This window comes from Calidris pugnax, unplaced genomic scaffold, assembly GCF_001431845.1.
Source record: "Calidris pugnax isolate Ruff unplaced genomic scaffold, ASM143184v1 scaffold56, whole genome shotgun sequence".
NCBI classification, from domain to species: domain Eukaryota; kingdom Metazoa; phylum Chordata; class Aves; order Charadriiformes; family Scolopacidae; genus Calidris; species Calidris pugnax.
This window is the reverse complement of record NW_015090839.1, coordinates 13,814,798-13,828,650: the sequence shown is the minus strand read 5'-3', so window position 1 is coordinate 13,828,650 and position 13,853 is coordinate 13,814,798. Positions and strand designations below refer to the sequence as shown.

Sequence of the window (13,853 nt, the reverse complement as noted above, 5' to 3'; positions counted from 1 at the left end):
GCTACATTTATACAAATGGGAAGTTGTTTCTATTTGTGCTAAAGAAAGGTGCTAGCAAAAAAATGGAGCGAACAGAGAAGAACCATACCTAAGTTGAATTAACAGGGTTTCTCTAGTTGCTAGTTAATAATTATTTAAGTGAGTGATTTGTTTGTTTTTACTTACCTGTTTCAGTAACAGACTCAGTCAAATGTTGTGCATTCATTCAACTTTATATGCTTTAGAAAGTATTGTGTAAGATTTTTAGTTTTGATGGAAGGCTGTCATAGCTTTTAATGGACAATTAAAATTGTGTATTCATATCTAGAGGTTTTTTGATGAAAGTAAAATAATGGCAAAAATTACAAAGATTAGAGTTTTGCTGTTAGTCAATTTTATGATTTTGAATTTGATAGTTTTCATACTATTTCATTTTTCTCATTTCAAGGATAGTGTTTCCAAACAAAATAGCCAGTTGTAGTATCCTGCTCATGTTTAACAAAGAATTATTTTTATTTATAAGGCACATTTACAGCATGGGTGCTTCACTAATGTAGTCATTGAACTAACTACTTTCTTAAAATTGAACCATATGATTTAAAAAAATCCCAAATAATTATTTTTTTTTTTAATTATGCACTTATGTTTCTGATAATGCCTGCTAATCTTATCATTCATATGTTAGTAAAGTGATGGCTTTTTTCCCTAGGAGACCAAAGCGTAACATATAATTAATCTTTCATTCTTATGAGCCAAATATCACATGATTCAAATCATGTTAGTGAGCTGGTTTATTTTTAGTTTGTATTCCAAACTATGCACTCTACTTTTAAAAAATCCAGGTTTCCTGGAATTGTGCAAATTTGGAATAGAATACACAGCTAGACCTAAATCAGTGACAGGCATAAGTCTAAAAGTTTATAATTGCTAGAATTCTGCCTTCAGATGAAAATATGTACTGTAAACATTTAAAAACTCATCAGAAAACACTCCTAGGACCAAAGGGAACGTGATTTAAAAGAAAACATGCTCAAACTAGGAAAGAGTTTAAAAGTTAATCCCTCGGTGTGATTCTGCTGAACCTGAATACTGTCACTTGAAATACATCATCATCTTTGCACAAACTTTGTAGCTGTGAAGAATAGCATTCTGTCAAGTGGCTACTGTCATCCATCATTAAGTAGTAAACTGTGCTGATTAACAAAAAATTTTGAAAAGATGGAATGATGTGTTACCGCTTAGTTGTTTACCTGTAGAAGCAGCAAACACTTATTAAGTTTTAAAGAGACTTATGCTATATTTTTAAATGTACACAATAATAATTTCATATTTGTGTCTTTTAGGGTATACTTACAGCTTGAATCAATGTTGTAGCTAAACAATGTTGAAAATAAGTTTACTTGAAAGTAGTGTAACTATTTCCTCCGGTTCTTAAGCACTGGAAAGTGAGACAACACCAATATCTACCCAGCAGATGCTTCTAAAATACATAGCTCAGAGAAGGAATTTTAGTTTCCAACACTGAGCATTGATAAACACAACAACGAACTTATGAATGTGTTCTATAATTTTAAAAGAATCTAGTTGCCTGCTAGTGTTACAGCAAGGAAGTACACATCAGTAATTGCAGCTATAATCCACTTTCCTTTCTGCTTTTCTTCCAAAATTCCTCAAAAATTGAGTGTGTCGAAAGTGGTTTGAACTGGACATGGTATTTTAAATACTTTTTGACTGGCCATAGCAATTATTTCTGCCAGTGGAAAAAATTAAATAGGAGGAGAAAGTAGAATTTTTCAGTTCAAGAGTGCCAAGAAATGTGTTGTTTATAGTAAAAGACTGATTTGGTGTGCATTAGTGAAAATTGGTTTGCTGAGTTCTCCTTGCTTGTAAAAATTCACTCACAACTTCATTCCCTCTGTATTTTTCATATAGAATTGTAAAGTAGGTGTTTATGGCATCAGCATTTTAAAGGCACTGATAGCTGGAGAGATCCTGTATTAGGAGTGCCAAGAATTTTCTTTCCTTTTTGTCACTGTTTAGCACATAATTTTCCCTGTCCTTTCCACTGTCTGTAAGAGGACAGTTAAGTCCCTTTTTGTGAAATTCTCTATTTCTCCTTTTCTTCTTGATTAAACTTCTGATTGCGTTCTTTTTGTTAAATCCCCACAGAAACAAGGGTTCTGTAGGCAAGACCCTAAGAGCAAAAGGCAAAAACTGAAGAATGAGATCTGTGTTCTTCTTTCCCCTTATCTCAATAGTGCTTTCAGCTGACTGGTCTGTAGCTGCACACACAACAGCTTTAACTACCCCTAGACAAGAACCCCTTCAATTTCCCTCTCCTCTTATCACCCCATCAATGAGGCTGGTCAGTCAATTCCATGTAAAGCAATGGGGAAAACATTAAGGAAAAACTGGCAAATGCTTTCATTTCAGCGTTTTCAGAGGAAATAAATGTGTAGCCTGGCAAATGGCCTACTAAAATAGTATACTCTATATATACAACTAAGATTGAGCCAGGTAGCTTTTGCTTTTTTTCAGTGGAATATCTTCTTGCTTTGACACTGCAGATTATTTGGTGGGAGAGATACTCTATAAAATCCAGATCCTGCAAGAACAGAGAAGTTGTTTGCCTGGTGACCAGTACAGGCAGACTGTCCGTTTCCTTTTGTTTTTCTCTAAAACTGTACTCTGATCTACTTTTAGTACATTATTAAGTGTCTTTGAATAGTAATAGCAGTTTGCTGGCCTAATGTGTCTAAAAGAAATTAGTGGTGATGGTTCTTAGAGTATATACCAAGCAGAGCCAGAACAGCTTTAATTTCCTTGGCTCTAATGATGTCTTTTCTATGTATTTTGTTTCAGAATTAAAATGGCTCAGCAATCGGTAAGCAAGTTAACTGCAGAGAAGAAAGTGGAAACGAAGAAAATCAATCCTACAGCTAGCCTGGTATGATTTGCTTCCCAGTATGACATTCAGAAGGGGTTTTGTGACACTATTCTTGCTGTTCAGAATAATGCTGGGTTTTTTCTGTTATTGAAGTGTGACACAATATGCTTAGTTTGAATGTAGCAAAGTGGTTTTCTTCCCAAGGAGAAATCTTTAGGCTTATGTCTTATCCTAATTCAGCAGTTAAGCTTAAAACTTTGTTTAGTTGTGCCTAAGCACGACTCTGCTATTTTAGATAAAAAAATATGCTAAGAGCTGTTTTTCTGGTTTCTTCCCCCCTTCTGCTGAACTCTCTTATATTTTCTTCCATGCTCTGTAGTGCAATGAAGCTCACTGCATTCCTTTGTCCAATGGCTGAGTGTGTAGTTTTCTTCAAAACTTTCTACAAAATCTTGTTTGCTCTGTGAATAATGGTAGAAGGGATTAAATCCCCATTTTATTCCTTGCTGTTTCCCAGGTTTTTTGATATAACACAAAAGAGGACTCATAATTTACACTGTAGATAAAACGTTTTTTGTCTGTGTGCATGGCACACAGGTTAGATCAGCATTCCTCCAACTGGGAAGGAAGAGACTAAGGAAAGGAAATGTGCATGAAGGAATTAGTACATTATTTCCATTCCCAGCAGAGCATAACGGTTGCAGGACAGGCGGCAGAGACTTGAATGACTGCACTTGCTTGGGAAGAAGTTATTAAACAACATAATCTAGCTAATGCTAAATTAGAGCCTTTATGTCAGCAGAAACCATTCCAGACAAGAGAAGGTATTAGATTCACATGCATTTGAAATGTGTCTGGTTTTCTCCCACTGCACTGGTCTTCACAGAGCTGCGTATTTTTAAAGGTACACAGTATTTGACCAAGTGTGTAGCTGAAGCAAGCTCAGTTTCTCTGCAGTCAGTAATGAACTGGTTCTGAGGAAGAACTTCCCTTGAACTTTCCAAGTTCCAAGGAACTTTCTTTGAATGCTCCAGGTGTTAATTTTTTTTTAAATAAAGAAAACTCTCATCTACTGTGACTTGTTTAGTACTTCTCAGAATTCTAGACCAAATGTCCATGACAGCTTGAGAGATGGAAAATTACAGATAAGTATGATAATAAACCTCTTTCTTTTTCTTTAACAGAAAGAAAGACTACGTCAAAAAGAAGCCAGTGTGACTGCCAACTGAAAGAAGAAAGATGAAAACGATAGGGTTACTTCATACCTTGCATGATGCTTTACTACACCCATGGCCAAGGGAGCACCTTATATTAGATACCAAATTGTGCTTTGCTGATCTGTTCCAAGACAATCCACTAAAGACTTTTCAGTTCCTTCAGAGGGGTTCATATGTTTAGTGGAGGGAATTCTAAGAAGGTTTTTACATGAGAAGTCAAAATTATTTTCTGTAACTCTTCCTTACACTGCTTAAAATGCATCTAGTTATTTAATGGTTATTTAAAGTACTCTGTGCATAATGCATTAATATGGAAGAGCTAAAATGAGCATTGTGGATGCTAAGTTAATTAATGACTAACAACCTGTATGTTATTTACAGGGCTTTGTGTAGATGAGAGCAGATACGCCATTCAGCTCACAAAAAACTATTACATCATACTTTTCATTACTTCAGCAGTAACTGAGGTAAAATTGACTGATTCTAAATAATTTTACAGTGTCTAAGTATTGGATACATCTTTCTAAAACTGATTAAATGTAATTATAGATTTATGCTGTATTTTACTATAAATATTTTTATAGAAGCTTCAGCTTATGCCATACATTGAAATGGAAACAATATTTTGCACATGAAAAGGAATAGCTTCAAATTCTTTAGTTTTATGATTGATGGCATAACTGATTCATTATTTTTATGGTTTTAACCTAACATTTCCTAAATTTTGGGCTTCAAAAGAAAAATGATAAAAATGTATATTTTTATTTCAGTATATATTGAAAATATCAGTTCCATAAAATGATGGTTTTCTTAGTCATTATTCATTGAACTAAAATATAACAATATGTCTCCATGCAGTTACACATTTGCCATTAAATCTCTGGCTTTCGATTCTATTGAAAGCTTTCTTTTAAACAGTGAATATCTCACTCTAAAATATATTATGCAGCCTGCTCTTGTCACCCTATATTTGTATGAAGAATATGTCCAGCATACATATATAAATAGTTTAATAAGTAAAACTTGAGGAAGAAATAAAAGTGTCTCGCTCTCCTCCTGTAACATTATAACCATTGCCCATAAGGTAGCAGAGCCTTAAAAAAAGCCCCTGTTGTTTGAGATTCTTGCTGTATTTTAGGTATTTGGACTCTTAGAAGGAGACATCTTGAAGCAGAAGTTAATTTCAGGTAAAACAGAAGAGTCATTTTTAAATCCAAGTGGGTAACGGCCTATAAATAGGAACGACAAACTGGAGAAAACATGCTTCTGCTTGCTGTTCATAAGACAGAAATCCCCTTCTTTATGATAATGGTGTCTGAATTTGGTTAGGAAGAAAAATTAGGTGAACCAAAAAAGTACAAGAAGGAAATGGGGGAAGATATTAGTCCTTTTCTTAGAAGCTGGAAAGAATTTACCTGAGACAGACATGGGTCACCCATACAGCAAATTAGATAGAGAAACTGTGATGAAACCTAAGGCAAAGTCATCTGTAAAAGTGTTACACTTATTAAAGAAAGCATCAGTTGTGGAGACTCCCATTTGTGAATTGACCTGCAGTTTTGCTAAAATTCTGCATAAATAAAAATAAGGGAATCAAGATTCCTTTGTATTTTTTTGGAGTTTCCAGCTGCTGCAGATATACTTAAGATGTATAACCATAACTCTTACAAAAGCAGTCAATAATATATCAGCAAAAATAATCTGACTAGCAGTTTGACTATGCCCATTGTAGAGAAATAAATTCCAAAGATTTTATGTCTTCCAACAAATAGGAAAGTACATTTGTTTCCAATATTATTAGTGATAAACAGGAGCAATAATGCATATAAAAGCCAAAGAACAACAACAAGCAAGTAAATTCTGATGAGTATTTAAGCAAACAACCACTGAGTTTTGATAGGTTTTCTATCTATCATGGAGATAGTGTATATTGCTGTTTGACTTGATCGGATATTTTTCAATGAAATGTTTTACTTGAAATATTAATCAACAAGAGTAGCACTGATTGTGAAAAAGGATTGGTTTTGAAAATTCTCATTAGAAATATATTATAGAAAAAAGTTTTTAAATTATTGGAATATCATGTTTCAAAATTTCTAAATGTGAAGTTTTATTTTTCAGTTCAAATTGAAATGTTGAAAAATGTATATAAAAGGGATTAAAATTAAAATTATTGATGTAAAGCATTCCTTGATCAGGTTTATAATTCTTTTCTTCAGATTACCAATTTGCCAAAGTTTTGAGAATTTAGTCTATTTTTTCAGAAGATTCAAAAACTTACATAGACATTGTTTCTTCCTCATTTTCAGTTGTACTGATTTTCCTCTCAAGACAGAGATTCTGATTCCAGCTTCACCCATGACTTAAATACTCTATTACTAGTTCAACTATTTTTAAGTGAAAAAAAAAAATTCACCTAGACTATCAGATTCACTCTCTTAATCAAGACTTTAAGACTCTTGGGTGAAATTCATCAACTAACTATCACACTTGCACTCTTAGCGATACCCAGAAGTGTCTTCAGACAGTGATTGAAGTGATAATGCTACACCTGCAGACCTTAACTAAAATGTTGTATTAGAGAAGAGACATTAACAGATATTACATATCCACGTAAGCTGTTTAATTCTGAAATATTTAGGCACTGCAGACATAACAAGTGGTCATCAACCAGCATTCATTGTGGGGGCACCGAGTGTCACCAAAAGTTATGTTTTAAGCTTGTATTAAGTTTGGTGCTTAACTTTACCCTGAGCTTTCTAGTTTGGGGGGAATTAAAGAAGGAGAAAAGAAAGAAAGAAAATAAAAAGTTGGAACAGAAGTCTCTGGTCCATCTCTACATTGCTGTCAACGAAGTAAAAGTAAAGAGTGGACTAAATTAAGCCAAACAGCAATAGTTAGACAGTTACAATTTTATGGGCATTGTAATTTTAAATACCTCTACACTACATAGAAGTCACTCCTGTGACTATAAAGTAAATGTGGCTTAAGAAGGTTTTTTTCTGGTTTTGTTTTGTTTCATTTTCAACTCTTCTATTATTGCCAAGCTTCTCAAAGTCTGTGAAGCAAAGCACTATTAAACCCCATACTACTCAGCAAATGCTTATTAATCAGTAAAAGTATATACATTACTGATATATAAACCAAATTATTAGGAAGAATTCAGTTTAGATGAGTAAATAATTTGTTAAGTGCTCTTTACCTTATTTACAACAGTACCACTTAGTGATTTTAAAATGAATGACCTTTTAGCATCTTTGAGGTATTTTGAGAATATAAATTATATTTTCATTATGTTTTTCATAATCTATGAAAACTACCCAGGTGTTTTGCCATGAGTAACTCATGTAAATGTTTTATCATGTGCTTTATTATAGGGTTGTAAATGTATAGATTGAATAATATCATACTTTTGTAATTAACTTAGAATATTTTTTGCAGCAAAATAGAAACTGTATGATCTTCAGTTTCTGTACATATAAAAAATTTAATGGATGGAATATTCAGAAAGCAGAGAGAAAAATAATTTAATACTTTAAGCAGTTCTAGGAAGGATAAAGTTTACACAGGATTTCAACCTTTCTGAATTGCTGAGGATATCTCCTCCAACCAGATAGAGAGAGCCAGAGTATCTCTGAGCAGTCTTAATTTTTTTCTACATGGAACATGAATAAAATAATTTGTTTTCCATGGGACATACAGGGTTTTTATTGCCCTGATTTTCCAGTAAATTGTTAGCAATTTCTTAGACCTAAATACCTTTCCTAGCTGATGAATATGGGGCAGTGGAAGACTGTGTACAGTGAAGACTGTCATTTAGTAATACTATTTCTTCTTTGCTTCAGGTCAATATCGTAAAAATGTATGCCTTAATCTTGTGTGGGTGTGGAATTTCAGAAACACTCAATCAAGTTAGAAATATTCATCTCATTACAGCATTGATGGTTTTTTTTTTTTTTTGAAAATCCACCTCCTTAGGTACCAGCCTAAGCTTATAATTTCAGAAAATCATACCCACCTGGTTTTTGCTCATTCTTGGCCTTCTCTTGGTCTTGTTCAATATTGTTATGGTTCTCTTTTTTTTTTTTTTTATTTCCTTTTCTACTTTTTTTTTCTTTTTTTTTTTAAATGCCTTTAGAATTTATTAATGCCAGTTAGTGAATTTCAGGAATTGCAGTTCTCTTTGGCATTCTTCTTTTTAAGATAAGCCTATGTATTTGCATATAAATGTAAAGAAAATAAAAAGTTAAAGGGTAACAATTATAGTAAATAGTTTACTTCAAAGAGAGAAAGTACTAGGAACTAAATGGTTCCTTATGCCAACAAGGAAAAATACAACAAAAACAGTACAAAAATGAAAAACAGAAAAAATAAAATCAGAAATAAATTCCAAACTATTAGTAATGATGCTAGTTAACCACTGGAAGAAGTTAGCAAAGTCAGTTGTGGTTTCCTCATTTTCTGATGCTTTCAAATCAGGATGGAACATCTTTCTGAAAGGTTTGTGTAGTCTAATACAGATTATTGGACTCAGTACCTAAGTGGCATGCCATATCCATTGACTCACCAGTTCAAACAGTTCCTCTAGACAGAAAAATCTAAGAATAAGTATGTTAAAACACCTAATAAAATATTCTTTTTCTCGGCTGTAATGAAATATTCTTATCCAAGCTCAAAGAGTTCTTTGTTGTGATTTTAAACTATCAATCACAAATGGTGTGGTGTAGAACAACAGAATGCAGGAAACCATTGTCAAATTATAAATATTTGTATTTCAAATTATTAATTAATATCAGTCTAATGCGTCTTGTGGTATTTACAAGATAGAAAATTTATGTACTCAGGAGTTCAACACTGTTTTAGAGATTTCCAATCTAGGTCTGAGAGAACTGGCATTTTGGATTGCCCAATGTGAAATCCCAGAATCACAGAAATCCTAGTTCCTTAATATTTGTCAAAGGTTTAAGCATACACAAGGGAGTTTACGTTGGGTACAGGTAACATGAGGCAAAATTTAAGTAATGGTCTCTCTTTTAGTGAATAATTAGATATGACCTGTTAATTTCATTACCAAATATTTACATTGCTCAATAGGGTTTGAACCATAATAACTTTATGCAAGTGTTTTAGAGATCTAAAGTTCAAAAGTTGTGCAAGCAAAATTGGTAGAACTCTTCAAAAATACTTGGGTTTGCAAGTTGGTTTTTTTTCAAAATGCCTGCAAGAACTTTTCTTTCTTGGTTTTGGGGGGTTTTTTTGTTTTTTTTTTTTTTTCTTTTTACAATTTTTTCAATTAAAAAAGTCTTCCTAGAAGCATTACTAAAATGGATGTTTAGGTTTTTTTCCATTTGTTGGAAATGTGGTACACCTAAATTCTGTAATATTTTCAGTAAATTTGGCAAGCTTCTGCTGGCTTTAAATGCTTTTGGTTTGATACCTCATAAAAATCAAGCTTTTAAATTAGGGTCTTTTTGTAAAATGTAAGCACTGGGTATAAGAGAACATTTGTTTTAAAAAGCAATAAGTAAAAATACTGAACTGATAACTTAGACCCAGAACACACCACCTTCCTGAGAAGACATTATCAAATAGCATAAGCTTTCCCATAATGTAGAACAGCATTGCATTTCCTGTGGTTTGTTTCTGCTGGATGTCATCTTTTCATTATTTTATTTTTTCATCAGATATTTCTGGTTAATTTCATTTCATACTTTATCACCTCAATTTCAGCTTCAACAAACCAATATTGAGGTAATGCGAAGCCTTTTTATAGAGGCTGATTGTGTAAGTGCTTATATATGCAAGTAGTTTTATGTATGTAACTATTCCTGTGGCCAACACAGTAAAAAATATCCATAGAGGACATTTTGGGTCATGGGACTGAATAAAAGCTCTTTTGGAATCCGGTTATGAAAATTATCCTGAACCATCCCAGTACGGGACATGGATTTCTTTTCTGCAGTAGGATCTGCCTCAAAAGGTTTTGGAGCTCTGGGAGCTTTTGGAGGATGGAGGATGAGGCTGTTGGTATGGCATCTTTGCTGTCGTCATCAATTCCTAAAATTATGGCTTCTCTGGAGTTACACTGCAGTTGAATTCCCTGAGCCCGGGGACTCCTTGAAGGGAGACTGGAAAATACTGTCAATGACCATATGTTTTCAAAAGGGAAAGATTTCATAATTATATTTCCAGATTAAAGTAAAAGCTAGCAGACACTTCCAAAATAGCAAAATTTTGTATAGTTGTGTGTATCCTTTAATTTGGTTCTATAGATTTCAGAAATTTTGCATTCATATATGAACTTCATTCTGTGCCTGTGTTACTGTGTTTATTTCTCGTATGATTATTTAATATGAATAGAATCACTTATATATTCTTACTCTTTTATTGTGCTGTAACCGCTAAAATACTGACTACCAAAGCTGTTGAAAGAGAGATGCATTACCAGAGTCCTGACAGGCAGTTGTATTCAGGTTTCCCAATGTTGTCCTTCTGGGATCCTTCATGTTTTCCTAGAGGTAAGAAGTGTTTTGCTACCATCTCAGCCTTTCCAAGTCATAAACTAGTACTTGTAGCCTAGGGCCAAGTGATGGGGTCAGATTCTGTCATCACTGATAACTATTGTCTTCACTGCAACTAGAAGTTGTGCACACTGGGCCACAAAATAATCCTAAAGATGGCAGGTGGGATTTTTTTGTGATACCCATTAAACTGTAATGCAGTTGATAAGCTCAAAGTCCTAAAGAGTACTGACAGAGTCTGAGACTCATGGTCTATATTGACTCTGATGCACAGCATCCTTACAGGTCAAGCTCAAGTGACTTTAGAAAGAGGAACTGTAATATCTGTTCACTGATCAACAGTTGAACCTGCAACAAGATGAATTTTGTCAATTTGTCCCAGCAGGACCAAGCTTGTACTTATTTTCTCATTTGGCATGCTGTAAATACATTCCATTGTAGTTGGACAAATGCTCATTCTGAGCAACTGTCCACAGATAATATGTTATAGAAACTGCAGAAACAGTGTAGAGATCAAAGAATATAGCACTTCTTACTGCTTGAAGCACCAATAGTCAGCAAATGAACATATATATTGTATAGCACCTGATCCTTATTTCTTAGTTGTAAAATAGTTTAAGGAATGTATTGCCATTAGCAGCTAAGCACTGTAAACTGGATAAAAGCCATTCTTCTTTTTCTCTCTGTATTAGAATGAATTTTTGTGGTGTGGGCATCTTCTAGATTTTGGGGGGAAAGATACCATTTTGTAATGAATCAAAATGGAACGACATCACAGTTCCATTCTAATTTCTTTCGTATCTGACAGGAAGGTGAAGGAATAAAACTGATTTCTTTTCATTCCCCATAAAAACATTTTTCTGATTCCTTTTCATTCTGTTATTCATTTTGTGTTGCAGTGCAGTGTGTTTTAGAAAGGCTGTAAAGAAATTAGAAGGTCCAGCCATGGATCTCATTCCTTAAAGATTCCCTGTAGTGTTCAAATTCAGCAAACTGGCATGGGGAACTCCTTCCCCTGTTACTGTTTTTCTTCAGCGATTCTTAGAATTCCCCGCTCCCCTCCTTTTATTAGAAGTAAAATCACATAGTTACCAAACTGATTGTTAAAGGTCCAAGAAAAACTCATCTATTGGGTGAGAAGAGGTCAATTAACTTCCAAACCACAATAAAGACTTATGTGGCTTTACTGAGCCCAAATTGCACCTTAACAATTCACCTCAGTTGAACACAACTCAGTTTCAAAGAGCTAGACAATCAATACAGTGTTTTCATGTATTTCTGTTACTTCTAATTTTACCTCAAGAAAGCCTGTCTCTCTGATTCGGAGACAGAACTTGTGCATTTAGTGCTGTAATCGACTTCTGCTTGATTCCAGACCAGAAGTATGTATGATACGGGAGATGTATCTGGGTGTTTTGGCATTACATTTTATACATATTTTCCATCATTTATCCAGGGGCCAAGTAAAGGACTCAGTAATGTACCTAAAATGTTGGTAAAAAATGCCATTGAAACAGTATAAAGCTTACTATTCCATTCTAGTGGATTTTCATTTGAAGAAATCCATTCTCACATAACTGCCTATTTAAGTGTTTGGTTCTGTTTATTTTAATTAAAATATTATATTATATCAGATAATCAAGCTAGTTTGTCTTGGATGAGCTTCTGTGGGGGCTTGAGGGCTAGTCAAGTAAAATAATCTGTGTGCATGCTCAACCACTTGTAACTACTGTAGCCTGAACAACACTGTCATCTGCATATAGCTCAGAAAAGGGAAAGACTTGAGAAGGAAATGTAAGGTTTTTCACGTGTCAAGTTCAGAAAAGCTATGTCAAATGAAATGCATTCTTGTCATAGTGTACTGGTTTTAAAATGTCAATGATATCTGTTGCAAAGGAAGAGAAGGCTCATGCTCTGTGCCAGATGGGATTGGATAAGGACTTCTTTCTTACAAGTTGTAAAAAGTACTGTTTCTTTTAGGAGCTCTCAGCAAAGCTGTGAATGCCCAGCTGATGGCTGGCAATATGTTGCTCAGGAGAAATAGGATTATTTTTATAGTTTTTTGAATATACCTATTTAATATAATGACACTTTGGGTTTTGGGTATATCAGCCTCAAGAAAAGAGAGCTGCCCCTGTCATCATACTCAGCTATCACTCTCTGAAGTACAAAGCTAAAAGCTTCACCGTATTCAGGAGTTATAGGAAGCAAAACCAGAGAAATATTATTTTGGGAAGAATCAGACTTGGCCTCTGGAAAGTGTTTTTAGTAGGATTATAGTATGATTTTCAACTTTCATTTAGTTATTTTGAATTTTTTTATGTTTTTCTTTCCAATCATTTTGAGTTGAATAGTTGCACTGTTGAACGTTATTGTTGTTGGTACTCTTCCCTCTCTTCTCTTCATGTGACTCAAAAACATCAAAATACAGGCCTCTTTGGCTGGATAAGTTCTCTTTGAAGATGTAGCAAAATGGCAAATTCTCTTGCAATGCTATTAATATTCTCTGTGTACCTAGCAAGTTTCACAGACATAACAGGGTTCAAGTCTCTCATGTCCATATGGGATTTGCTTTAATAAAATCATAGTTTTGCTTGAATGTTACATTCAGCAGTTATATATTTGCTGTCATTTGAATTGAGCTCAACTTGGCATTTTTCATCTCACAAAATATACAGCAAAAATAATGGAATATTAGTTTGGTTTAGGTTTTTTGTTTTTCAGGAATCAAACTCCTTTGGTAGTTCTTGACTAAATATGTTATAAATGTCTTAAAAGAATAAGCTAAATAGATTCAGGTGCTTTTTTTCTCCCTTTTACATTGTAATTGTATGTGTGTGTGTATGTGTGTGTGTTTCTACTACGTACCTGAAAGTTTAATTTTCTCAAAACCAAGATGTGCACATGATTAGCTTTGTTAAAAATATTGTAGTGGAATGGAGTATTTATTTTTAAACTAAATTCTTAAGGAACCGTTGACTGTAAATAAAAGACTATATTTTCCTCCTCAGTATTTTTGTTCATTTTATCAATTGTATTTTTATGCAAAATATATTGTTGAAATACGGTAGGTTTCTCTGTTTGAATAAGTCTATCTAAATAACATTTTTTATTTACACTGCCTTACTGATCCAGTTAATATTGCAGGTTCAATGTGCTTGTTAAAAATAGACACAGTATTTTGAGGATCTGTGAAGAATTCAAACATGTAGCTCACTGATGTAAATTTGTTGAAGGTATTTTAATAAA

The 13,853-nt window shown here is 33.7% G+C and overlaps 1 protein-coding gene across 2 annotated transcripts in view; it reads left to right on the top strand.

The window, feature by feature from the left end:
- Positions 1-13,614, top strand: part of FMN1 (formin 1) — a 145,661-nt gene extending 132,047 nt beyond the window's left edge. For both annotated transcript variants that reach the window (XM_014941926.1, XM_014941925.1), the window contains 2 exons: positions 2,842-2,926; positions 4,051-13,614. In XM_014941926.1, coding sequence (XP_014797412.1) covers positions 2,842-2,926; positions 4,051-4,095 — 130 coding nt within the window. In that variant the 3' untranslated portion in view covers positions 4,096-13,614. The remainder of the gene's footprint in view (positions 1-2,841; positions 2,927-4,050) is intronic.
- The last annotated feature ends 239 nt before the right edge of the window (positions 13,615-13,853 follow it).